Here is a 27320-nt window from a genome sequence, read left to right on the forward strand (position 1 = left end):
TCTCTAAAAGTCCCCCCCACTTTAATCTTCCCTTTAACTCCAGGTCCTGTAGAACTCCTATATTCTGGATTTGGCTAATTAACTCTTTGGTCTCCATTTTCCCTACTAACTCGCAGTTAGTAGGTAGATCTAGATTTGGATTCTTTATCTTTTGGTCAGGAATACTTCATAGGTGGTGTTCTGGTTTCTTGTTGCTTCATAATCAAGTATTATATGGTGTGTGAAAGACCCTCTTTTAGTGATACGGTTGGGGAGGGTGGAATGGTCAGCCTACTCCATGTGTTTTCTTTCCATGCCAACCTTTCACTCAAATGGTTTTAGCATCCCCTGCCCCGCCACTGGCGTGAAGTGGTGTGATCTCGCCTCACTGCAACCTCTGCCTCCCGGGTTCAAGCGATTCTCCTGCCTCAGCGACCTAAGTAGCTGGATTACAGGCCTGTGCCGCCATGTCCAACTAATTTTTGTATTTTCTTTTCTTTTTTTAAATCATGGTTAGTGATCAAGTTTTTTTTTTTTTCCTGGATGTATGCTAAGCACATTTTTTTTTTTTTTTTGAGACGGAGTCTTACTCTGTCACCCAGGGTGGAGTGCAGTGGTGCGATCTTGGCTCACTGCAACCTCTACCTCCCAGCTTCAAGCGATTCTCCTGCCTCAGCCTCCTGAGTAGCTATTACAGGCGGCCGCACCACGACGCCCGGCTAATTTTTGAATTTTTAGTAGAGATGGGGTTTCACCATGTTGGTCAGGCTGGTCTTGAACTGCTGACCTCAGGTGATCCGCCTGCCTTGGCCTCCCAAAGTGCTGGGATTACAGGCGTGAGTCACCGCACCCAGCGCCTTAAAAAATTTATTTGACATGCCTTCAAGCTTCCTTACCACCCTCGTGACGCCATCGCTCCGTTTCCTGCCCCCGCCACCCTTGGGGAGTAAGGATGAATACTGGCGAATGCCAGAGGAAGCGTGGTTTTTCCGAAGAGCTGAAGGCAGCCTGTGATTACGACCTTCTCTGTTTTCTGATCTCCTAATACACGTCTGTAAGTATCACAAGACCCTGCAAGTCCCTCAAATATTACTTCTTGAAATCTGAAGACTTTCAATCTTCCGGACCCCACGACTCTCTCCCGGAACTAGGATCTACTCTATGGTATAGAGCTCAGCCTTGCTAGCTCTCTAATCCTCCGATTGCCCCATCTATGGTTTCGGAGGCCTTACCGGAAGCCCTCGCGTAGGGCCTTGTGGGAGGCCGGAAGTTGCGGCTTCATTACTCGCCATTTCAAAATGCTGCCCAGGTAGGGCCTGTGGCTGCCGACCCTTCCCCTCCCCGGACCCGACCGGGGAGAGATTCATGGAGCTGTTGTAAGGTGTGGTTCTTGGCCTTCGTCGGTGGGGTGCCGGGAGCGGTAGCTGGAGAGTGAGGAGCGGGCGGCTGTACCGCCAATTGTGCGGGCCTGGAAGCGGGGGTAGCGGGTGGGAGGAGCTTGAGGCGTGGGTCTGGCGGCTTGGGGAATGCTGCGCCGGGCGGAAGGAGGACTCGTGGGGAGGGGAAGAGTTGTGGAATAAGGGCTCGCGGAAGATAGAAGTGAGGGTGGGTGACGTGATGTAACTGGCCATTTGGTGACACACCCAAAGTCGACGTAGTTGGATTGAGTTTAAGTGGACACAACATTTGAGGGCCATTGAGGCAATTCAGAGAATAGAAATGGGAGAGAGGGAGGTGGGGAGCATGACATTGACTTGTCTTAAGTTTTTAAGTTAAGGACTGCGGAAGGTCTGCCTTAGAGGTACTTGAGTCCTTGTTTGAAAATGCTCGTGTTGGAGCCACACCAAAACTTCTAGATAATATCGAGATAGGGTTCAGAGAAACGTGTGTGTGTTTTGAGACGGAGTCTCACTCTGTCACCCTGGCTGGAGTGCAGTGGCGCAATATCCGCTCACTGCAACCTCCACCTCCCTGGCTCAAGCGATTCTCCTGCCTCAGCCTCGGGAGTAGCTGAGAATACAGGCGCACGCCACAGCACTCAGGTCATTTTTTTTTTTTTTTTTTTTTAAGTAGAGATGGGGTTTCACCTTGTTGATCAGGCTGGTCTCGAACTCCTGACCTCGTGATCTGCCCGCCTCGGCCTCCCAAAGTGCTGGGGTTACAGGCGTCAGCGACCGCAGCCAGCCCTAATTTTTGTATTTTCAGTAGTGAGGGGTTTTCACTATGTTGGCCAGGTTGCTCTGGAACTCATGGCCTCAAGTGATCTGCCCGCCTCGGCCTTCCAAAGTGCTAGGATTACAGGCGTGAGCCACTGCTCCCGACCTGGCATCTCTTGATGACTGTTGAATAGGCGACATTTAACCTGAGACTGTAAGGTTTAGGATGAATCAGTTTTCTGCAAAGCTCACAGTGCTCCAAATGAAGGAACAATGTGTGCAGAGGCCCTGTTTGAGAAACTGAGGCTTAAGACTGAATAGTGCAAGGTAAGACTGAAAAGGTGCTGAGGCACTAGACCATGTGTTTTATCTTACAGCAGTAGCAAGCTGTTGACCAGGCCCTGACACGATGGGATTTTTTTTTTTTCATTTTTCCTTTTTATTGAGACAGAGTCTCAAAATAAAGTGGGCACATGCCACCACGCCCAGATAATTTTTGTATTTTTAGTAGAGATGAAGTTTTACCATTGTGATCAGACTGGTTTTGAACTCCTGACCTCGTGATCCACCCACCTTGGCCTCCCAAAGTGCTGGGATTACAGGTGTGAGCCACTGTGCTTGGTCAGAATTTTTTTTTTTTTTAATGCTTTTGGCAGGCTGGATGAGGTGGCGCTTGCCTGTAATACCAGCACTTTGGGAGGTTGAGGCGGGTAGATCACCTGAGGTCGAGAGTTCGAGACCAGCCTGACCAATATGGAGAATCCTGGTCTCTGTTAAAAATACAAAATTAGCCAGCCTTTGGTGGTGCATTTCTGTAATCCCAGCTACTTGGGAGGGAGGCTGAGGCAGGAGAATCGCTTGAACCTGGTACGTGGAGGTTGTGGTGAGCCAAGATCACGCCATTGCACTCCAACCTGGGCAGGAAGAGCAAAACTTTGTCTCAAAAAATATATATATATATATTTTTTTTGTAGTGTACAGTTTGTATTGGAGTGGGGTTTAGAAAGACTAGGATAGAATTTATTGCAGTGACCCAAGCAAGAAATAACCCTTTTTGGTTTGGGGAAGTAGTCATGCAGATGAAGAGATGGGAAGGTTTTGAGTTATTTGGGAGTTATAAATCTACAAGGTTGGGTTATAGATGTGGTAATAGAGGAAGAGGGAGAGATTGAGGATTACTTCTAACTTTCTGGTGTGAGCAACTGAGTATTACTACTAATCAGCAGCATATTATAGTTGAAAAGGATAAGTTTTAGACTTAGGAAGTTATTTGACTTCTTTAAGCCAAATAGTTTTTTCTTTTAAAAGCGGGTAACTTGGGAGGCCAAGGCAGGCGGATCACAAAGTCAGGAGTTCGAACCCAGCCTAGGCAATATGGTGAAACCCCATCTGTACTAAAAATGAAAAAAAAAAAAATTAGCTGGGCGTGGTGACATACGACTGTATTCCCAGCAACGTGGAAGGCTGAGGCAGAAGAATTGCTTGAACCCGGGAGGTGCAAGTTGCAGTGAGTCAGTGAGTGGAGATCCTGCCGTACTCCAGCCTGGGCGACAGAGAGACTCTGTCTCCAAAAAAAAAAAAGAAAGGTTGGGTGCGGTGGTTCATGCCTGTAATCCTAGCACTTCAGGAGGCCGAGGTGTGTGGATCACCTGAGGTTGGGAGTTCAAGACCAGCCTGACCAACATGGAAAAGCCCTGTCTCTTTAAAAAAAAAAAAAAAAGGGAGGGGGCGGGTAACAGTATCTAACTGGTGTATTCAAAAGGGATTTCAACTGACTTCATTTTTCGCATAAAATCTTGACAGTGCCATTGCTTATAATGTGTTCTCTCCCATTCTTTTTGGTCTCTTTTTTGTTGTTGTTCTGAGACGGAGTTTCGCTCTTGTTACCCAGGCTGGAGTGCAATGGTGCGATCTCAGCTCACCGCAACCTCCGCCTCCTGGGTTCAAGCAATTCTTCTGCTTCAGCCTCCCGAGTAGCTGGGACTACAGGTGAACGCCACCACGCCCAGCTAATTTTTGCATTTTTTAGTAGAGAAGGGGTTTCACCATGTTGACCAGGATGGTCTCAATCTCTTGACCTCGCGATCCACCCGCCTTGGCCTCCCAAAGTGCTGGGATTATAGGCATGAGCCACTGCGCCCGGCCTAAATCAGTTATCTTTTTAATGGTACAGAACTTTGTGTTGGGTGTTAAAGTAATGTAAGAAACCTTTATTTTTATTTAAATTCTTCAAAGTTGCCAAGTGGTCAATTCCTATGCCTACGAAGGTACTTAACCAACATGGCTGGGGCTCTCTTCCTGAAAATCATTCCTGAAGGAACTATAAAGGGAAAATACTGGAGAAACACACATGGTCAGTTTCAAACTGGTTGGAGGTTGGGGATGGGAGGTGGGAGGCAGCAGCTGACCTGAAACAACAGTTAGCCAGGCATGACTGTGGGAGAATGAAACCATTGGGCAAGGCAACTATTGGAATATTGCTCTAGTTTCTCCCCTGCTTCATTATGTTGGAATTAACCCTTTTCCACACCTGCTGTAACTCAGAGCCCTAGTCCACTTCTCTCAAGAGTGAATCAGGGTGTTAGAGAAGCCCATACTTGTGAAGAGTGGTGGGGAAAACAGGTGGTGACTGACTTCAGGCAATCACTTCTCTGTGGCTTACCCTCTTAATCCTTAGGTCTTGCCAGATTCCTATCATAATACTGCTTCTGCCTGGGAAATGAAAGTTGAAGCCCTGAGTAGTGATCATATCTGAGTAGTGATTATGTGCGATGGAGAGTGATTGTGGCTTTCTACTTTACTGGGGCTGATATGGACTAGAGTCTGGATTTCACCTATATTTGCTTGTCACAGTAACTGATATCCGTCTTCTGGGTAAAAATAACAGACGAGCAAAGGTATTTTAAGAGAAAACATACAAGCTTCATTGGAACAGAAATAATTAGAACAAATGGACTAAGAGTTTAAAGGTAGACTGATAATCATCCTAAAAGAAATAAGGGAAGATGTTGGCAATTTGAAATAAAAGTATAAGTGGAGACTGGGAGAACCAATCAGAAATACTAGACATGAAAAATACAGTGGTTGAAATAAAGAACACTGACTGGGCATGGTGGCTCATGCCTGTAATCCCTGCACTTTGGGAGGCTGAGAAGGATTGCTTTTGCTTAGAGTTTGAGACCAGCCTGGGCAACATAAAAAAAACTAGCTGGGTTTGGTGGTAAATGCCTGTAGTCTAGCTACTCCAGAGGCCAAGGTGGAAGGCTTGCTTGAGTTGGGGAGGTCGAGGTTCCAGTGAGCCTTGATCACGGCACTGCAGTCCAGCCTGGGTGACAGAATGAGACCCTGTCTCAAAACATCTGTATCCATTCTGTTTTTTCCCCATGTGTAATGTTATGGAATCGCAGATGGAATAAATAACAGAATGGATACAACTGAGGAATGAATTAGAATTTTATAAGGAGAAAATCTAGAACAAAGAAAATAGAAATGAAAAACTAAGAGTAGGTATAGAGGTACTGATATCTGATAAAAGTCTTTGAGAAATAAAAATAAAAAGGAAGTATTTGAAGAAATAGTGGAGTAATTGTCTCCTTTACAATAATAAAAAAAAAATGAAATACCTCAGATTCAGAAGTCCCTTACAGTGCTAAGGATGAGAAATAAGGAATCTCACTCTTAGATATGTTATAGTCAAATTTAAGAAAATCAAAGCAAAAGAAAATTGTGGGGGCCTCAGAAGGGTCACATACAAAGGAGCAAAACTGAATTTACTTCAGAGTTTTCAACAGCATCACTAAATGCAAGAAGACAAGAGAATGTTTTCAGAGTATTAAAGGGCACACTAGAATTTTATAGCCAACCACATAAGTTTAAATAGGAGGGAATGATAAAAATATTCTCAGATATGTGAAGTCTTGGAACCTTCACTACACAAAAGACCTACATTGAAAACAGTGCTGGATGAAGTGCTGAGATACTCAAACCTGAGAACTGTTAAAATAAATATATGAAGTAAAGATAATCTGATTCCTTGGTCTTGTTTATTGACTTAAAGGCCAAGGCAAAAGAACAAAAAACAAAAACGAAGAAAGGACAAAAGTACATATCTGCATCAGAATTTAAAATCCATATGATGTTATGCTAAAGATCTTTTTTTTTCCTTTTTTCATTTTTTACTCGGCTCACTGCAACCTTTGCTTCCTGGGTTCAAGTGATTCTCCTGCCTCAGACTCGAGTAGCCGGGATTACAGATGTGCGCCACCATGCTCAGCTACCTTTTTTTTTTTTTTTTTTTTTTAAGCAGAGATGGTTTCACCGTGTTGGCCAGGCTGAGCTTGAACTCCTGACCTTGTGATCTGCCTGCCTCAGCCTCTCAAAGTGCTGGGATTACAGGCACGAGCCACAGCACTCACTCTTTTTTCTTTTTCTTTCTTTTTTTTGTTTTTGAGATGGAGTCTCGCTCTGTTGCCTAGGTGGAGTTCAGTGACCTGATTGTGACTTACCTGTAGCCTCAACTCCCCAGGCTCAAGTGATCCTCTCACCTCAGCCTCCTGAGTAGCTGGGACCACAGATGTGCTCCACCATGCTGGGCTAATTTTTATATTTTTTGTAGAGTTGAGGTTTTTTCATGTTGCTCAGGCTGGTCTCGAACTCCTGGACTCAACAATCCACCTACCTTGGCCTCCCAAAGTGCTGGGATTACAAGCGCGAGCCGCCACACCCAGCCTAAAATTCTTATTAGCAGGGAGACATATCAGAAAGAAACAGAGTAAGACAAAATGTTAAATTATAAGATGGTGGAAACGTCCATATTTATCAGTTATATTAAGTGAACTAAGCTTACCAGTTAAAGGTAAAAACAAGCCAGATTAAAAAGAACCCTAAAGTCTAGCTACATCTTACAGGCCACACCTCTCAATACTGCCGCATTGGGACTATTAAAACCATAGTAGAGAGTAAAAGATTGTTTAAGCCATGTACCAGAATGTTAATAAAAGACTGAGCATCCTAAGTCCAAAAATCTGAAGTCCTTTAAAATCTGAAACTGACATGATGCTCACAGTAAATTGCTCATTGGAGCATTTTGGATTTTGGATTTTTGGATTAGAGATGCTCAGCCAGTACGTGTAATGCAAATATTTCAAAATCTGAAAAAATCTAGAACTGGAAACACTTCTGGTCCCAAACATTTCCAATAGGGATACTCAACCTGTAGCACTATTTATAACAGTAAAACCGTAAAAAACAACTCAAATGTTTATCACATACAGGATATTCAGAAGTCAAAATAAATGAAAAATGAATAAAAGTAGGCTACAACATGGATGAACTTTGACCATGCTAAGTGAAATAAGCCAGACATAAAAAGGACAAATATTGTATAATTTTACCTATTTGAGATACCTAGACTAGGCAAATTCATAGAGACAGAAAGTAGAATGGTGGTTACGAGGTGCTAGAGAGGGAGCTAATGGGGGAACTATGATTTAATGAGTACAGAGTTTCAGTTTGGGATGATGAGGAAGTTCTGGATGGAGATCGGTGGTGGTGATTGTTGTATAACATTAGGAGTATACTTAGTGTCACTGAATTGAACACTTATAAATGGATAGAATGAGTTGGGTACAGTGGTTCACGCCTGTAATCCCAGGGCTTTGGGAGGCCAAGGCGAGAGATTGTTTCAAGGCCAGGAGTTTGAGACCAGCCTAAGCAGTATAGTGAGACCGTGTCTACACACACACACACACACACACACACACACACACTAGCTAAAGTATGCTGGTGCCCCTTCCCCCCCCAACACACAAACACATTAGCTAAAGTGTGCTGGTGCCAACCTGTAGTCCTATCCACTTGGGAGGCTGAGCCAGGAGTTGAGGAGTTGAGCCTAGGAGTTCGAGGTTACAGTGAGCCTGGGCAACAGGGTGAGACCCTGTCTCTTAAAAAAAAAAAGTGAAAACTAAATTTTACTATGTATAGTTTACCACAATAACAAAAATCTATAAAAAATGAATTTTGATGTGACAGTAGGAATTAATCTATTTTAGTGAAACAGAATCTCCCAAATTACATGCAACATCACTGCTTTTCTTTTTTTCTAAGAACAGCTAAACCAAAAATACTTTTTAGGAATCCATTTTGATCCTAAAACGTATAAAAAGGAAAGCAAGGGAAATGAAAACAATAGGAATCAGGATGGTTATTGCAGGAAGGCAGCAGAATGGGATGGGGGATGTTATGGTTAAATATAGGTTATTGTCAGATGTCCTAGTTTGTGGATGATGATTGCATTATTAAAAATAAGGCGAGGTATGGTGGCTCATGCCTGTAACCCCAACACTTGGGTTAAGAGGATCACTTGAGGCCAGGAGTTTGAGACTATTCTGGGCAACGTAGCAAAACCCTGTCTCTACAAAAAAATGAAAAAAATTAGCCAGATATGGTAGCGCAAGCCTGTAGTCCCAGATAATCAGGAGACTGAAGTAGAAGGAGTGCTTGAGCCCAGGAGGTTGAGGTGGCAGTGAGCTATGTTTGTGCCACTGTACTCCAGTACAATGCCCTGTCTCAAGTTATAAAAAGGTAAACATAAGTAAAATGGGCCATGTGTGGATGAACAGAGTATGTTTTGAATAAAAGAGATTAATTCTGTGCACTTGATGTCTAATGGGGAAAAATGCTGCTAAATGGAGATGTTAGTGCTTGTCTGAGTTTGAAATCTTGACTTCAGTAGCTTACTCATTGGGTGATCTTGGACGAATAACTTATGTTTCTCTTTCCTGATCTTTAAAATAAGGATAGTATCTACATAGTAGGGCTATTTCGGTATTAAATGGGTTTACATGTATGCCTGGTACATAGTAGTCTTGATGAGTCTTTACCATTTGTTTCAATTATCTAACGCTATGGAATAAACCACCCCAAAACTTAGTGAGTTGCAACAGTCATTTTATTTTTCATTCAGTGGAGTGACGGGTTGAATTGGATAGTTTTGGTGATCTTGTGGTTTGTCATGCAGCTGTAAGTCAGGTGGCAACTGGGGCTGGAAGGTGTGTGGTGGTTTGTTGTGTTTTCTTTCTTTCCTTTTTTTTTTGGACACCTCAAGACCGTTGAGTGAGTGCTTTGTTGTAGTCAGGTGGCAACTGGGGCTGGAAGATGTGTGGTGCTTTGGAGGATACAGCTAAGAGTCGGGCTCAGCTGGGCAACTACATCTCCCTCTCCTTATAGCCTTTTTGTGTGGTCTCCAGTAGGGTAGCCAGATTTTGGGCACTTCCAAAAGTACAAAACAACCTGCCAGGCCTGGAATTGTCACATTATCACCTGCTGCATTCTATTAAGTCATAGAGCCAGTTAGGGAGCGTGGTTCATTGGGAGCCATTTTTGGAAACTGCACATTATTATTAATGTTTCCATCTACTATGTTGCTCTACCACGTATATAGTTTAGACACTGGAAATGTATAAATAAATACTTACAAATTCCTGCCCACTTGAAGCTTGTGTTTTACATAATAAATAATTAAAATATATAGTGTTTTTGGTTGGTAATAAGGTTGGTAGGGAAAAATAAAGCAGGGAAGAAGATAGGGCATAGAAGTGGTTGGGAGTTTTAGTTTTAAAAATGACTGTTCATGTGAGGCCTCGTTGACAAACTATCATTTGAGCAGAGACAAAAAGAAGGGATAAGAACTAGAGGGCAGGCTGGGAATGGTAGCCTATGTCTATAATCCCAGGGATTACAGCACTTTGGCTGAAGGAGGAGCCCAGGAATTTGAGACCAGCTAGGGCAACATAGCAAGACCCTGTCTCTACAAAAAAAAATAAATTAGCTGGGCATGGTGACTTGCACCTGAAGTCCCATCTGCTTGGGAGGCTGAGATGGGAGGATTGCTGGAGCCCAGGAGGCTGAGAGGCTGCAGTGAACCATGATTGTGCCACTGCACTCCAGCCTGGGTGACAGAGTGAGACTCCATCTCTAAAAGAAGAAAGTGAATGAGGAAGTAGGTGATGAGATCAACAGCCACCCATTAAAAGCCAGCTTTAAAGTTACTTTTTTTCTTTTGGGCATAAAGCTTTTAAATTTTAAGTTGTGCTTGTTTCCTATTTGACTTCCTATTTTGTAGCAAAGGAAGGTAATGGGAGAGGGAGGAATTTATATTTTGTTACAGCTATAAGCCTTTTCAGAAGCATGAGGGATCTTGTTTTATTTAGCCAGTATATTTATTGATTGTCTTTTTTTTTTTTTTGGAGAGGGAGTTTCCCTCTTGTCACCCAGGCTGGAGTGCAATGGCATTATCTCAGCTCACTGCAACCTCTGCCTCTGCTTCAAGCGATTCTCCTACCTCAGCCTCCTGAGTAGCTGGAATTAAAGGCATGTGCCACCATGCCTGGCTAAATTTCATAGTTTTAGTAGAGACAGGGTTTCACCATGTTGGCCAGGCTGATTTTGAATTCCTGACCCCAGGTGATCCACCTTCCTCGGCCTCCCAAAGTGCTGGGATTACAGGCATGAGTCACTGAGCCTGGCTGATTGTCTTAAAATTTTTTTTAAATTTTTTTGGAGACAGGTTATCACTCTGTCGCCCAGGTTGGAGTGCAGTGGCAAGGTCTTGGCTCACTGAAATCTCCACCTTGCCGGTTCAAGAGATTCTCATGCCTCAGCCTCCTGAGTAGCTGGGATTATAGGCACATGCCACACCCAGCTAGTTTTTGTATTTTTAGTAGAAACAGGGTTTCACCATGTTGCCCAGGTTAGTCTTAAACTCCTGACCTTAGGTGATCTGCCTGTCTTAGCCTCCCAAAGTGTTAGAATTACAGGTGTGAGCCACTGAGCCTGGCCTATTGATTGTCTTTCTAGTATTCTTTTACCCTTTCCCTGATGTGGCTTGTTAGTCATCAGTTTTAATAATTGTTGCCTTTTTGTTAGAAAAACAGTGTGAATGAAGGTTAACTCAAGCAAGTTTATTTGAAAATCTATTTATTGGCCAGGTGCAGTGGCTCATGCCTGTAATCCCAGCACTTTGGGAGGCCGTGGTGGGTGGATCACAAGGTCAGGAATTTGAGACCAGCCTGCCTAATGTGGTAAAATCCCGTTTCTACTAAAAATACAAAACTTAGCAGAGTGTGGTGGCGTGTGCCAGCTACTCAGGAGACTGAGGCAGGAGAATTGCTTGAACCTGGGAAGCGGAGGTTGCAGTGAGCCAAGATCGAGCCACTGCACTCCAGCCTGGGTGACGGCGAGGCCTCGTTGACAAACTGTCAAACTCCAAAAAATAAAAAAAAAAAATCTATTTTTCTTCTCTGTAGCTTTTTTTTTTTTTTGGATAAAAGATAGGTGAAAGATTTTCATTAACCTTTACTCTGTATTTCAGTTCATGCTACATCTTTTCCTTGATGCTATGTGTCCATCTTGGTTTAACCCGTTTTGTAGATTTATAATTGCCATGTTCTTTTTGGGGTTGATACATTTAAAAGCTGTTTTAACTGGAACTGAAAGTGTTGACTTTTAGTTTACTGTGGTCCTCTGTCAAGACATGTTCCAACATGTTTTAGAGGTTTTCCTACAAGTCTTGTTGGAATTTAAACCTATGACTCACCTTGGTAAATCCCCAGTCCTGCATCTAGAGAGGGCTCTGTCTGATAACCATTGGGAAGATAAGGATTTGACTTTCAGCTAAAACAGTTTACTCATTAACATCAGCAAGGAGGTTAAAGCATGCCTGAAACTGTTTCTGTTTCAGGCTTCACCTGACAGAAGCATGGACGATTCTTATACTTAATTAAATTCTTCAGTTTGACAGGATCTGAACTAGAAAGTCGTTGGAAGATATGCAGAACCTCAGCAAGGGTATACAGCATTTGCGTAGGGTGCTCCATTTTATGTGTCATATTTGTTTTTTACTTCTGCTGGTTGCCTTTCTGTGAATGCTAAATAGGGAATTTTCTGTGTTAGAATAGATTTTATAAAGTTTTTTTTTCTATTTAGTTTTACCAACAGACTGCAGTTTCTTCACTGCCAAAATGACATCATTTTCCACCTCTGCCCAGTGTTCAACATCTGACAGTGCTTGTAGGATCTCTCCTGGACAAACCAATCAGGTAAATCATTTTGGGTTTTGGGTTTTTTTTTCTTTTTTTTTGAGACGGAGTTTTGCTCTTGTTACCCAGGCTTGAGTGCAATGGCGCCATCTCGGCTCACCGCAACCTCCGCCTCCTGGGTTCAAGCAATTCTCCTGCCTCAGCCTCCCGAGTAGCTGGGACTACAAGTGTGCACCACCATGCCCAGCTAATTTTTGTATTTTTTCGTAGAGATGAGGTTTCACCTTGTTGACCAGGATGGTCTTGGTCTCTTGACCTCGTGATCCACCCATCTCAGCTTCCCAAAGTGCTGGGATTATAGGCGTGAGCCACTGCGTCCGGCCCTTTTTCTTTTTTTTTTTTAAGGTTTAACTGGCTCATGACTGTATTCCTAGCACTTTGAGAAGTTGAGGCAGGAAGCTCACTTCAAGCCAGGTGTTTGATACCAGCCTCGGCAACATAATGAGGCCCCTGTCTCTACAGAAAATTTCTAAAAAAATAAATTAGCTGGGTGCAGTGGGGTATGCCTTCAGTTCTAGCTGCTTGGGAGGCTGAGTCAGGATGATCACTTGAACCCAGGAGTTCGAAGCTGCAGTGAATTACAATCACAACCACTGCACCCAAGACTGGGCAAGAGAGTAAGACCTTGTTTCTTTTTAAAAAATGAGGGGGATGTGGGAGTGTTACTGGGTGAGGTGGCTTATACCTGTGTTCCCAGCGCTTTGGGAGGCTGAGGTAGGCAGGTCTCTTGAGGCTAGGGGTTTGAGACCAACCAGGGAAACATGGTGAAACCCCCTATCTATAAAAAAATAGAAAAATTACCCGGTATGGTAGTGTGCATCTGTAGTCCCAGCTACTCTGAAGGCTGAAGTTGAGCCAGGGAGATTGAGGCTGCAGTGACCTGTGATCACACCACTGCACTGCAGCCTGGGCAACAGAGCAAGACTTTGCCCCAAAAAAACAAAAAAAAGCGGGGGAAGCTGTTTAAAGAGGTTCTTTTGTTCCATAGTTTCAGAAACCTACTTGAAATGTAAATAGCACATTTCTTTTATGTTTACATCAGGTACGACCAAAACTACCACTTTTGAAGATTTTGCACGCAGCAGGTGCGCAAGGTGAAATGTTCACTGTTAAAGAGGTAAGCCATAAAATTCTCAGTTTTAAGAATAGTTGGCCAGGCATGGTGGCTCACGCCTGTAATCCCAGCACTTTGAGAGGCCGAGGTGGGCAGATCACGAGGTCAGGAAATCGAGACCATCTTGGCTAACATGCCGAAACTCCATCTCTACCAAAAAAACAACAAATGAGCTAGGTGTGGTGGCACATGCCTGTAATCCCGGTTACTCACGAGGTTGAGGCAGGAGAATTGCTTGAACCCGGGAGGCGGAGGTTGCAGTGAGCGGAGATAGTGCCATCGCACTCCAGCCTGGTGATACAGCAAGACTCCGTCTCAAAAAAAAGGAACAGTTGAGAAATACAAGCCAGTGAATGAGTAATTTTGAAATCAGGTCTCAGTTCTACTCCTGAGGTATCAGAGGGGCAACTTTTACTCTGTTTAAAGACTGTTAAGTTGAACATTATATTTCCTTTCTTTTGGAGCATGTTGTAAGATAAACATAAGATGAACCATGAATTCATTGAGTTAAAATGCAGAGCGAGTAAGGATTAAAAAGACACTTTTTGGGCCTGGCACCGTGGCTCACGCTTGTAATCCCAGTATTTTGGGAGGCTGAGGTGAATGGATTGTTTGAGCCCCGGATTTTGAGACCAGACTGGGCAACATGATGAAACCTCATCTCTACAAAAAATACAAAAATTCATAAGCCAGGTTGAGTGGAGCATGCCTGTAGTCCCAGCTACTCAGAAGGCTGAGGTGGCAGGATCACTTGAGCCCAGGAATTTGAAGCTACAATGAATTATGATGGCAACCACTGCACCATAGGCTGGGCAAGAGAGTGAGACCCTCTCTCTTGAAAACAAAAACAAAAACCAGAAACCTAGTTGGGGAGGGTGCAAGGAACCCAGGGGTGGGCCACTGGGCATGGTGGCTCACACCTGTAATCCCAGCACTTTGAAAGTGTGAGGTGGGTGGATCACTTGAGCCCAGGAATTTGAGACCAGCCTGGGCAAAATGGTGAAACCCCGTCTCTAATAAAATAATACGAAAATTGGGTAGGCATGGTGGTATACCCCTGTAGTCCCAGCATCTACTTGGGAGGCTGAGGTGGGAGGATCGCTTGAACCTGGAAGGCGAAGGTTGCAGTGATAGGCACTCAGCTTGGTTGACAGATGAGACCCTGTCTCAAAAAAAAGGACATTGTTGGACGTATAGGCTGTATTTTGAGGCAGGAATTAAATGCAGCAGTTTTCATTATTCTTTGTTCTTTTTTTTTGTTTGTTTTTAAAGACAGTCTCCCTCTGGCACCAGGCTGGACTGCAGTGGCGCCATCTTGGCTCACTGCAACCTCCGCCTTCCAGGTTCAAGCAGTTCTGCCTCAGCCTCCCTAGTAGCTGGGACTACAGGCAGGTGCCAGCTAATTTTTGTATTTTTTACTGATAGAGATGGGATTTCACCATGTTGGTCAGGATGGCCTCAAATCTCTTGACCTCATGATCTGCTCGCCTCGGCCTCCAAAGTGCTGGGATTATAGGCGTGAGCCACTGCACCTGGCCAGTTTTCATTATAAATGTGTCAAATACTCTTCTGAGCACTGTGAATTATTGTAAACATTTACACATTTAAATATCTTATTTAGCTTCTGATTTTTTAAAAAAGCAAAAAGGAATTATATTCTTTAAGTGGAAAAGACTCATTATTAAAATGTTAGTCTGTTGGAACTGCTTTCATTTGGTAGGGTAGATAGCTAACCCTAAAGAGAAGAAACAAAATTATCAGGCTTTTTTTTTTTAAACTTAAAACCTTCACACCTATCAACACTGCCACACTCCAAAACCGTTACACCTCTCAAGGAAACAAATCTGGAGGCATTTCTGTTTTTTTAGAATACCTGTATTTTATGATTTTAAATTAAGTGCATTGTTTTGGACTGTAGCTCTAAAAATTTTGACACGTATCACCTTTTTTTCCAAACTGTTATTAAAGTCTGGATTTTTGTTTGTTTTTTTGAGTTTGATCTTTTTATTGAAGCTTACAATTTCACTGGACTTCTGGCCCCAAATGAAAAAAATGCAAACTAAAAAGAGTATTGTATTGGCAGGGAGAGGTGACCACTGTCCCCTGGAATCCGAAGCCAAGCAAAGCCTGGCAGGCAAGTGAGGGGTCTCAGCTGCGGAGGGCAGTAGGCTGGCCAAAGATGCCTGGGGAGCAGATATGGCTGAGCTCCCTGAGCAGGGACAGCCCCAGGCAGCTAGAAGTTAACACACAAGGATTTATGGGTGTGGTGGAATCCAAGCCACTGGTCCCATGGTCTCTCATGCTTGGTCAGATTCCACCTGGGAGAAAATGGGCTCATGTGACAGGATGGCCTGGTGAAGGAACACAGGTGCTAACAGTAACAGGCCGATGAACACTCACCACTGGCATCAGGGTGGAGCTCAACTGACTGGACACTAACTCTATTACAAGGACTGGTATCTCCTGCTCCTGGTGCCAGGCTGTGCCACTCAACTGCTCATGGCCATCAGGACATTCAACTTCCATCCTTTTCTCCGTCAGGACCCTACCTGTGTGACCTCAGCCCTGGTCCTTACTATTTGGTGGCTATGATGCAAGACTCTCAATCCTCTTTTAGAACGGTGTTGCATCAAGCAAGGGAGAATGTTCTTTTAGAGGGACAGAGAAAGAAGAGAGGTACACATGCTTCTTACTCTAAGAAGCCAGTAAAGGTCCCTGGTGCATTCTCCACAGACGGGTTGGGTCATAGCATCCAAGAAACTGTCATGGTGACAAAGTACTCGAAGCTGAGCTGAGTGTTGCCTTGTGTAGCTGTGTCCTTCTCCCGAAAGGCCTCCATCAGCACCTGGAGCTGAGTGCACACCTGGATAAAGCAGTCAAGCTGCAGAGGAGGATTGGCAGAGTGTGAGCAGTAGCAGGAGACCAGAAGCTGGGTGAACTGGGGTTGTCCCATTTGGGACAGAGCTTGCTGCAGCTCTGTAGCTAATGGAGCCTGAGTGGTCCCTGTTATACTGCTGGAAGAGCGTCTTCCACTGCTGGATGAATTTCCACGAGGCTGAGAAGCCGTAGACATTGATGCAGCCAGACTTGGTCTTGTCAAAAATGTTTATCATCATAAGGCAGGTCTCATTATTGAATGAGGATCAGTTGAAGTTGACCAGGGCCTGCTTCACCTCCTTCATGGAGAGAGAGTTACTGTGATTGGACTCCACTGATTGGAACCAGGAGCAGGCCTCAGCATCCACATTGGGAGGGACGCCACCCTGTCCATAAGACCCAAGCTGCTGGGCACCATAGGAATTTAGAGGTGGCTGACCATAGGGGCCCCCTGGAGCTACACTGCCATATGGTCCTCCTAGAGTTCCAGAGGGAAACATCCCAGGATTGGGTTGTCCACAGGGCCCTCCAGCTGATGGTCCATAAGGCCCTCCAGGGGCGGGACTCCCATAACTACCACCAGGGGGTAACCTGCTGCCATACTGCCCTCCACTATTTGGGGGGTCCAGGGTAGCAGCTACCCAGAGGTGCTCCTGGCACTTGTCCTACAGCTCCTGGGCAGCGCTGCCCTTACGGATAGCTGGCCATGGCAATTCTGGTGTCACATGCAGGCAAGGGGTAAACTCTGGATTTTTATATCATAGTGGTTATGATGAATGATGCCATCTCCTTCATTTAGCATGGCAGAGTTGGCCTGAGTTTACATGATAAGCTTTCTGTTATGAACATTGACTCTAGCTATTGCATAAAAGGAATTTCCTGATTTTTGTTATTTATTTATTTTATTATTTTTGAGACAAAGTGTTGCTCTGTCACCCAGGCTGGAGTGCAGTGGTGCAATCTCAGCTCACTGCAATCTCAGCTCACTGCAATCTCCGCCTCCCAGGTTCAAGCGATTCTCCTGCCTCAGCCTCCCGAGTAGCTGGGATTACAGGCACGTGCCACCATGCCTGGCTAATTTTTGTATTTTTAGTAAAGGCAGGGTTTCACCATCTTGGCCAGGCTGATCTCAAACTCCTGACCTCAGGTGATCCACCCACCTAAGCCTCCCAAAGTGTTGGGATTACAGTCATGAGACACCATGACCAGCCTATTTATTTTTTTGAGCCAGGGTCTTGTTACTCTGTCACCCAGGCTGGAGTGCAATGGTTGTATACCTCAGCTCACTGCAACCCTCCACTTTTCAGGTTCAAGTGATCCACCTGCCTCAGCCTTCCTAGTAGCTGGGACTACGGGCATGCCTCACCATGCCTGGCTAAGTTTTGTATTTTTTGTAGAGACAGGGTTTTGCCATGTTGCCCAGACTGGTATCAAATTCCTGGGTTCAAGCAGTTTGCCTGCCTTGGCCTCCCAAAGTGCTGGGATTAGAGGTGTGAACCACTTCATCCAGACTACTAAATTTGTATTTGATAAACACTTAGATTTTATGTTTCATTCACTCAGGTGCTGATGGCTTATTGAACATTGTACTTCATTTGCCAGAAAGAATAATTATTACGTGAACACACATCAGAAGCCTAAAGTCTTTTTTTATGTGCCCTGGACTAGGAAAATAGTTTTATATCCAGGCAAATTTAAAGTTTATTACTTCTAATAATAGAATAGATTTCTTTATTTGGATGTCTGAGAAAATTTTACTAGGTAAATTCACTGCTTTTTCTCATTGTCAGGTAGTTCATTTCTGTGCTAAAAAGTTTGGGTCAGAAAGACAAGGAGTAAATGGACCTAGTAGTTGGGAGCAACTTTCCTGTTGTAGGACCCCTTGCACAAACATTGACAGTCTTGTAAATATGTTATCTCTTTCTTTAGCAAACTAACTTACCTTACCTCCTCTAATGAATTTGTGTTTTTGGCAGTACTGGACAGATCACAACATGGTATTTTATTTCATGCAGGTCATGCACTATTTAGGTCAGTACATAATGGTGAAGCAGCTTTATGATCAGCAGGAACAGCATATGGTATATTGTGGTGGAGATCTTTTGGGAGAACTACTGGGATGTCAGAGCTTCTCCGTGAAAGACCCAAGGTAAAAAGTGTGAGGGTTTGCGTATCCTTTTGGGTGCTTATACCTAGCCACTTAATTTCTATAGGTTTATTACTTTGCTCAACAAATATGTAAGGGCCTACATATGTTAGGTAGCCTATGAGGTACTCAGAATATGGTAATGAGCAGCCCACAGTCTGATTTTATGAAGTGGATAATTTGATAAATTATCATAACAATTCATGGTAAACCTACACTTTGGTAAGTGCTACAGAAAAGAGATACATGAAGCTGAGAGTGGGTAGTATTTAAAGTATTAGAGGTCAAGGAAAAGTTCTTTTGAGGAAGTGAGATTTGAGCCAAAAGCTGAAAGATAATTAAGGAGTTGATGAGAGGGGATTAGTTGAAAGAGTGTTTGAGGTTGATTGAACACCATGTGTAAAGACCTGGGTAGGATGAAGCTGATGTGACTAGGTTAGAATTTTGTGAAGTAATTGTTGGAGAAAGGAAGAGTGAGCAGATGAGAGAAATGTAGAATTGCTGGGCATTTAGGGGTTGATGATGAGCCTAGTAAGAATCACGATAGGGCTAATCTGACCTGTTACTTTTCTCCAGCTGCGTGGGGTGTAAGTCATTAGCTTATAAACAGTCAAAAGCTAATTAGTAATTTAGAGGCTAGTGTTCTCTTTCTCTTTAGCTTTGATGACTGTTGCATCTGAGCTCAGTCTGTCTTACATTGAGACTTCTCTCCACCCCTACTTTCCAATTAAAATGTGAAACTTAACTCCTGGAAGGAAGGAATAGTTTCCAAAGGAAATCTACCCACTTGGATTACTGTGAGCTAATGAAATAAAATGTAAATTAATCAGTTTTTTTTAATATTGACAAAGTAACACAGAGGCCTGGGCATTAACATCTTAATAATTAAATAATTTTTTTAAAATCTGGGAAAAAAATTCTGCCTCTATGCCTTATGGAGAAAGTTGAGAGATAACATCAGAAATACATTTACTATTTAACAGCAAACAACTGATATCTTCATAATGGCATTTGGGGTTGTTAATTTTTTAATCTTATCTCTTTAACAGCCCTCTCTATGATATGCTAAGAAAGAATCTTGTCACTTTAGCCACTGCTACTACAGGTACGTCACATTTTTTTTTTCAGTCTATATCACAGCTTTGAGTTCAAGGGGGCAAATGATGGGAAAGCAACAAAGATGAAGGTGGAAATGGAATGCTGTCTTTGGCATGACTGGGAGGAATATATACTACTAGTCACACAGTGTTACTATGTTATTAACTTTTCACTGAAAAATCAAACATAGAATAGAGGGATTCCCACTTTCTAGGCGTGCTGTTAACATTTTGTCATATTGCTTCATCTAGACACACTCTTAAAAATCTCTAGCGGTTTTTTTTTTTCAAACATTCAATACCATTGTTACACATAACAAATTTAATATATAATTCCATAATCCTATTTCATAGCCAGTTTATGTATCGTTTCCCCCAGTTATCTCAAAAATACCTTGTTATTTTTGGCTTACTTGAATTAAGATCCAAACTCTACACATCACCTTTGGTTGACATGTCTCATAAGTGTCTTCAGTCTATAAAACTTAACCTTCCTTTTGTTTTCATGTCATTTACTTGTTGAAGAACTGGGTTATTTGTCCTGTAGAATTTCCCACGTTCTAGAGTTGGCAGGTTATATCCTTGTGATTTTGTTTAATGTGTTTCTTTACCCCCTCTATTTTTGGTAAACTGGTAGTGCTTGAATAAATTCAAGTTTAAATTGTTTGCCAAGACAGCTTTGTAGGTGGTGCTTCGTACTTGGGTTTCATCACATCAGAGTCATGTAAGATCTGCCTGTCCCTCTTTTAGTCAATTATGTTAACAATTTTTGAGCTCAGGCGGTATCAGTCTGATCGATCTGTTATACACGTTTCTCAAGAACCTTTCACCTAGTGGCTTTAGCCATCTCTTATCTGAATGCCAATTTGTCTAACCCTTTACTTGATTCTAGACCTTCTAAATACTGCTCTTTGAGTCTAATCTATTAGGTATGTGTAGGAAACTGGCTGTACTGGAGTCTGAAGTCTCCAAAGTGGTGGTCTCTAAGAGATAGGTAAACTGGGTAGACTGAATGTAGCCATTTCCAAATAACGAAATTTTCTACTTCTCCACTACTATATAAAGCCCTTTTGTGAGCTTCATATTAGATTTTAGGTAACATTGCCCTTTGAAGAAAGCCCAAGTTAGTAATCTTTTTAGATTGACCATCTTTTTTTCATTTGAAATAGGGTCTCTTGTTGCCTAGCCTGGAGTGCAGTGGTACTGTCTCAGCTCATTGCAGCCTTGTCTTCTAGGGCTCAAGTGATTCTCCCACCTCAGCCTCCCTCCCGAGTAGCTGGGATTATAGGCACATGCCACCATACCTGGCTAATTTTTCAGTATTTTTAGTAGAGATGGGGTTTTGCTGTGTTGCCCAGGCTGATGTTGAGCTCCTGGACTCAAGCATTCCACCTACTTGAACCTCCTAGAGTCCTGGGATTACAGGTGTGAGCCACTGCACTTGGCCAAGATGGGCTATCTTTTGATAATTTACAGAAATAAATAGCTTGGGAAGAATCCATTCCCTTTTTTTCTTTTTCTTTTCTTCTTCTTCTTCTTCTTTTTATTAAATGTAGACAGGGTCTTACTCTGTCGCTCAGGCTGAAATGCAGTGGTACAATCGTAGTTCACCGCAGCCTCTACCTCCTGGGCTTAAGTGATCTTCCTGTCTCCGTCTCCCAAATAGCTAGGACTACAGGTGCATGGCACTACACTGCACCTGGCTAATTTTGTCTTTTGTAGAAATGACGTCTTCCTGTGTTGCTCAGGTTGGTCTTGAACTCCTGTCCTCAGTGATCCTTCCATTTCAGCCTCCCAAGGTCTTAGGATTACGGCATGAGCCACCAAGCCCAACCCTAGAATCAATTCCTAATAAAGATTTATTCTTTAAAGGCAGAGAAGGAGACATTGCTCTCATACTGAAACATGATTTTGAACTTACTGAATTTTGAAGCCTGTTGGTCTCATTGAGTCATTTGCCCACTTCACATAGCTGTCAATTTCAGACTGAAGGCCCTGCAAATAATATGGCAGCTTTATTGAAATTCAGTCACTTGTAAAATAGCATGACTTTCCTGGGATAGTCACTAAAGATTTGAAATACATGGAGGATTTTATGATTGCTGATCCACTTTTTCAGTAAAATTTGTTTTCGGATTGATCTGTTCTTAGAATATCTGTAATTCTCCCTTTTGTACTTTCTTTGCAGAATGTAACATGCCATATAAAGAACATTTTGTTGTTAGGTTGCTTTGGTTTGCTTGGAGACGGCATCTCTCTGTTGCTCAGGCTGGAGTGCAGTGGCAAGATCTCGGCTCACTGCAACCTCCACCTCCGTGGCACAAGCAGTCCTCCCACCTCAGCCTCCCCAGTAGCTGAGACTACAGGAGTACACCACCATACCTGGCTAGTTTTTTTGTATATTTTTTTGTAGAAACAGGTTTTCACCATGTTGCCTAGGCTGGTCTTGAACTCCAGGACTCAAGCAGTCCCCCTTCGGCCTCCCAAAGTGTTGGGATGACAGGTGTGAGCGACCACGCCTGGCCCATTTTTATTCCTTAATTTGTCATTTTGAAAAAATTTCAGACTTAATAAAGTTGCAAAAGTATTGCATAGAGTTTCCCTATATCCTTTACCCAGATTCTCCAAGTGGTAACATCTTACACAATTATAGTATGATGATCAAAACTAAGAAATTGCCCCAAGTAGTTCTGATTGGTTATCTGTTCTGACTTGCAATTGCATTGGTGCTTGTGGCTGGCCATCTCTGTTGATTTTTAAATGAGAGAAGTGCTTTTCATATAATCTATTTTATACCTTTGCAAATGGGTTAGACTTTTCATTTTAATGGTTGAAGAAGATGCCATTGTATAAAATGAAGGTAGTTCTTTCTAAATCATTTCTCCAGATTTTGCCAAGTATACTAATGAAATATGATGAACTTTGTGTTTGTTTACTTTTATTTGTTTTTGAGACTCAGTCTTGCTCTGTCTACCAGGCTAGAGTGCATTGGTGCGATCTCAGCTCACTGCAACCTCTACTTCCTGGGTTCCAGTGATTCTCCTACCTCAGCCTCCTGAGTAGCTGGGATTATAGGCATGCACCACCAACCTGGCTAATTTTTGTGATTTCAGTAGAGATGGGGTTTAATCAGGCTGGTGGGTTGCTCAGGCTGGTCTTGAACTCCTGGGCTCAAGCAGTTCACCCATCTCAGCCTCCCAAAACGCTGGGATTACAGGCATGAGCCACCACACCTGGCTGATTTTAAAACTTCTTTTTTACATTGTGATTTCCTCAGATTATTTTTGCTTGCAACTCTTTTAACCTAAGTAAAGTAGTAAGGCTTTAGAAATATAAATGACAGTAATAGGATTGCTTTATTAAAGAATTGCCCTATCTGCATTATATGTTTTTTTGTTTTTTTTTTTTTCCTGAGATGGAGTTTCGCTCTTGTTACCCAGGCTGGAGTGCAATGGCGCTATCTCGGCTCACCGCAACCTCCGTCTCCTGGGTTCAAGCAATTCTCCTGCCTCAGCCTCCTGAGTACCTGGGATTACAGGCACGCGCCACCATACCCAGCTAATTTTTTGTATTTTTAGTAGAGACGGGGTTTCACCATGTTGACCAGGATGGTCTCGATCTCTTGACCTCGTGATCCACCCGCCTTGGCCTCCCAAAGTGCTGGGATTACAGGTGTGAGCCACCGCGCCCGGCCCTGCATTATATGTTAATCGAACTTTGCTTTGAAGACCACTGTGGTCAGAAAATGCTGTTTCTCGAACTTTTCATTTCCTCCATGTATCTACAAAAATGTTTCTGGAAATAATGTTTTTTATAATTAGAATTTTGAAAATGTTTACTTTTATCAGAACAACTACATTGACAGATCAGTTGTAGGATCTGTATCCTTCCTGTAGCAGCCTTTATTGGATGTGATGATAATTTCCATAAATATTTTATCTCTGAACCTGGTAGTGGTTGATGAACCTGACCCACAGTAGACTTATTTGGGTGTATCTCATTTACATAGCCTCAAATAATGAATAGTTCAGATTATTGTTTGCACCTTGATCTTTTCCTGTAGCCAAGTTTTTGTCTTTTGTTCTACTTGAAAAATTTCCTTTTAAGTCCTTGGAATGTATTTCTCTTTTAGATTAGTGTAGTACCTAAGAATTTCTCTCTACTGGGTTGTTTTCTTTGCTTCTTTTTATTGGTCTTGAGAAAAACTTTATTTGCTGCTACTTCTTAGGAAATGTTTATAGCAACTGGGAAAAATAAGATGAAAAAACCTAATTTATATACAGGTGATGGTGATGGGATTTAAACCATAAAATTATCATTGACACTTACAATGTTGCTTTAGATGCAGATGCTATTGTTTTATGAAGCGAATGGAGAAAAATCCAGATTTTAAGATCTCATAACTCTCTGTGACTTTTAACACGTGAAAATAAAAATTAAATTAAAAAAGCCACACACTTTTTTGCTATTGTTTGTGAGTTAGGCAAATTTGGTAATACAGGAAGAGATGACAAAAATAGTTTCCATTATATACTGCTTAGAACCACTTTTCATATAAAAATTTCAAAACTTGACATGGAAGAAGATTTTTAGCTATTTTTCACTTTTTTTCCCCAATTATATTTTGGTAATATATTTTGGATATAGCCTGTCCTGGTCTTTGTCATTTTTACCAATTTTGATTTTTCCCTTGCAAATGAGAGCCTTGTCCAGCCTACATGGAGAAGTACATTTCTAGGGACTACACCTGGCTCCCGGGTTGTTTGCTGAGGTCCTTTCTGTGTGGAAAGAATGGTTATTACCAGGGAAGGTTTTCCTTTTGTTTTACTTGCTATCCAGATGCTGCTCAGACTCTCGCTCTCGCACAGGATCACAGTATGGATATTCCAAGTCAAGACCAACTGAAGGTAAAATCACCACATGGTGACTTCTTTTGTTGTACAGAGTGGCCCCTTCTCTGTACCTATGGATCTTGAACTCCCAAGACCTTTCCCTGAATGTGGTAAGAATTTAATAAGATAGGTTCTTGGGAGTTCACAGACCAGGGACAGAGTGAACCTTCTCTGTTCTGCCCATAACAGAGTTCCAGTCTCTGAACCTTTCTTTGGGATGTAGCACTTCTGATCTTCAGTTCTTCCAGTTGCATTTTTCTTTGGGTTTGTGTGTACCTGTGTGTGTGTGTGTGAGGAAACTGCTTTATTAGATTTTAATAGACTTGTTGCAGTTAAGTTCATGTCAGGCCATTTCCTAAAGCTTCCCCAAATTTGGGGAAATTTTATAATCATCTTGGTATGTGGTGAGGGTTTCACATGTTTTCTGAATTATGCCTAATTTTGTAGTAGGCTTGCGGCTTTATACAGATAGCCTGTTTTTAACAGTAGATTTTGGCCTTTGTGCAGAGGCTTTCTTTCCCCCCAGGTTTGGGATTCTCCTAGCTTTGCTCACAGTGGGTTGAGGAGAGATGTTGCCTTTATTTGATGACTGTTGTGAACTCGAGTTCTCTTTCTTGTGTGTAACCCATTGTGTTTCACACTAACTGGTGAGCCAGAATGGAACTGCTACATCCCCTGGTCTCAGTTATTTCTACTGCACTGATGGATGACATCTTTCCCTTCTTTCAGCAAAGTGCAGCAGAAAGTTCCACTTCCAGGAGAAGAACTGCAGAAGATGATATCCCCACACTGCCTACCTCACAGCATAAATGCGTAAATTCTAGAGAAGGTATGTTTTGGATTAAGGGTATATAGACTTTTGTTCTCTTCCTCTTCCTTTCACCCTTTAAAAAATTTATTTTTATTTTTACTTTTTTTTGAGATGGAGTTTCTCTCTGTCGCCCAGGCTGGAGTGCAGTGGTGTGATCTCGGCTCACTGGAACCTCTGCCTCCCGGGTTCAAGCAATTCTCCTGCCTCAGCCTCCCGAGTAGCTGGGATTACAGGCATGTGTCACCACACTTGGCTAATTTTTTTTTGTATTTTTAGGAGAGATAGGGTTTTGCCATATCGGCCAGGCTGGTCTTGAACTCCTGACCTTGTGATCCTCCTGCCTCAGCCTCCCATAGTGCTAGGATTACAGGCGTAAGCCACTGTGTCAGCCTTTTTTTTTTTGAGATGGAGTCTTGCTCTGTCACCCAAGCTGGAGTGCAGTGGCGTGATCTCAGCTCACTGCAACCTCCGCCTCCCGGGTTCAAGTGGTTCTCCTGCCTCAGCCTCCCGAGTAGTTGGGATCACAGGCATGCGCCATAACACTCGGCTAAATATTTTTTGTATTTTTAGTAGAGATGGGGTTTTGCCATATTGGCCAGGCTGGTCTTGAACTCCTGACCTTGTGATCTGCCTGCTTTGGCCTCCATAAGTGCTGAGATTATAGGCATGAGCCACCGCGCCCGGCCCCCTTTTTAAAAAAATCTTTCCATATGTGAAATAGAGAGGCATATGTCGTAATTCCTCACTCTTCTTTGAAAACCTTCTTCATCAACCTAGTTACTGCCATTGTTAGCTTTGAAGAAGGTAGTGCTTTTTAGCAACCCATGAGTACCAGGATGGTGCAAGACCCTTCTATTGGCTAGCATGCTGCTAGAAAATAGCTACATATTTACTGATTTGCCACCAGGTGGCTTTTCTATATACATGAATTCAGCTGCCTTAGACTTTTAAATCTTGGTATTCTTGTGTGTATATGATTTGGCTAGAATTTTTTTTCTGATTTGTCTACTTGAGGCAAAGGCTAATTTTCATACTTTTTTTTTTTGTGGGACAAAGTCTTGCTCGGTTGCCCAGGCTGGAGTGCAGCAGTGTGATGATCTCAGCTCACTGCAACCTCCACTTCCCTGGTTCAACTGATTATTGTGCCACAGCCTCCCAAGTAGCTGGGATTACAGGTGTGTGCCACCACACCCGGCTATTTTTGTATTTTAGTAGAGATGGGGTTTCACCATGTTGGCCAGGCTAGTCTCAAACTCCTGACCTCAAATGATCTACCCTCTTCAGCCTCCTAAAGTGCTGGGATTACAGGCGCACACCACCACACCTGGCTAATTTTTGTATTTTTAGTAGGGACTGGAGTTTTGCCATGTTGACCAGGCTGGTCTCGAACTCCTGGCCTCAAATGATCCACCTTTGGCCTCCCAAAGTGCTGGGATTGCGCCTGGCCCAATTTTTATACATTTTGAAATTTGCGAAGGTGACATAATATACTTAATCACAAAGCCAAGAAGAGATGTAAGGAGCCTGGTATAAGTTGAACATTCTAAATTTGAAATGCTCCAAAATCTGTAAACTTTTGAGTACTCACATGACACCATAGTAGAAAATTTAACACCTGACCTCATGTGACAGGTTGCAGTAATAAAAACTGTTTCATACACAGAATTATTTAAAATATTATATAAAACTACCTTCAGGCTTGTGTGTACAAGGTGTACATGAAACATAAATGAATTCTGTGTTTAAACGTGGGTCCCCTTCCCAGGATATCTCATTACATATATGCAAATATTCCAAATCCAGAAAATTTTTTTGCCCTTGGTTGGCAGTCACCAGATCTTTGCCACTGCATTAGCTATGTTGTGGTCAGGCTAATGTGTTAATGCATATTTTCTCCAAAACTCCACTTTATAAAACACTTTCTAAAATTAGGGGGTTTTTTTTGGCAAAGATGAATGAAATTGTAAATTCTCCAGAGTGATATTATGGCATGATGGCTTCTAGCCTAGGCATGCAGATCAGTGGCAGGTTAAGCCTCTAGTTATGTCTGAGAAACTTTGGCTGCCGAAGTTATTTTAAAAGTTTAAATCAAATTTGAATAATTTTATCATGCTGGATTGTTTTCTTTAAATTGCATTTGAGCATAAACTG

At 42.7% G+C, this 27320-nt stretch overlaps 1 protein-coding gene and 1 pseudogene across 4 annotated transcripts in view; one reads left to right on the top strand and one right to left on the bottom strand.

Annotated features, from left to right (window-relative positions):
* The window catches only part of MDM4 (MDM4 regulator of p53), a 49045-nt gene that overhangs the window by 1686 nt on the left and 20039 nt on the right, over positions 1–27320 (top strand). Inside the window, exons 1-7 of one of the 4 annotated variants that reach the window (XM_021677225.2) lie at positions 1225–1360; positions 12120–12232; positions 13275–13349; positions 18239–18372; positions 19419–19474; positions 24306–24373; positions 25088–25187. In XM_021677225.2, the coding sequence (XP_021532900.2) occupies positions 12155–12232; positions 13275–13349; positions 18239–18372; positions 19419–19474; positions 24306–24373; positions 25088–25187 (511 nt within the window). In that variant the 5' untranslated portion in view covers positions 1225–1360; positions 12120–12154. Of the gene's footprint in view, positions 1–1224; positions 1361–12119; positions 12233–13274; positions 13350–18238; positions 18373–19418; positions 19475–22906; positions 24400–25087; positions 25188–27320 lie in introns of those variants that run through there. The other 3 variants (XM_012459388.3, XR_010336498.1, XM_064360269.1) reach the window with 3 other exon arrangements.
* On the bottom strand, positions 16090–16931 carry LOC105722139 (peflin-like; annotated as a pseudogene).

The sequence above is a fragment of the Aotus nancymaae genome, unplaced genomic scaffold (genome assembly GCF_030222135.1).
Source record: "Aotus nancymaae isolate 86718 unplaced genomic scaffold, 86718_ANA_hifiasm-v0.15.2.pri h1tg000039l, whole genome shotgun sequence".
Classification (NCBI taxonomy): domain Eukaryota; kingdom Metazoa; phylum Chordata; class Mammalia; order Primates; family Aotidae; genus Aotus; species Aotus nancymaae.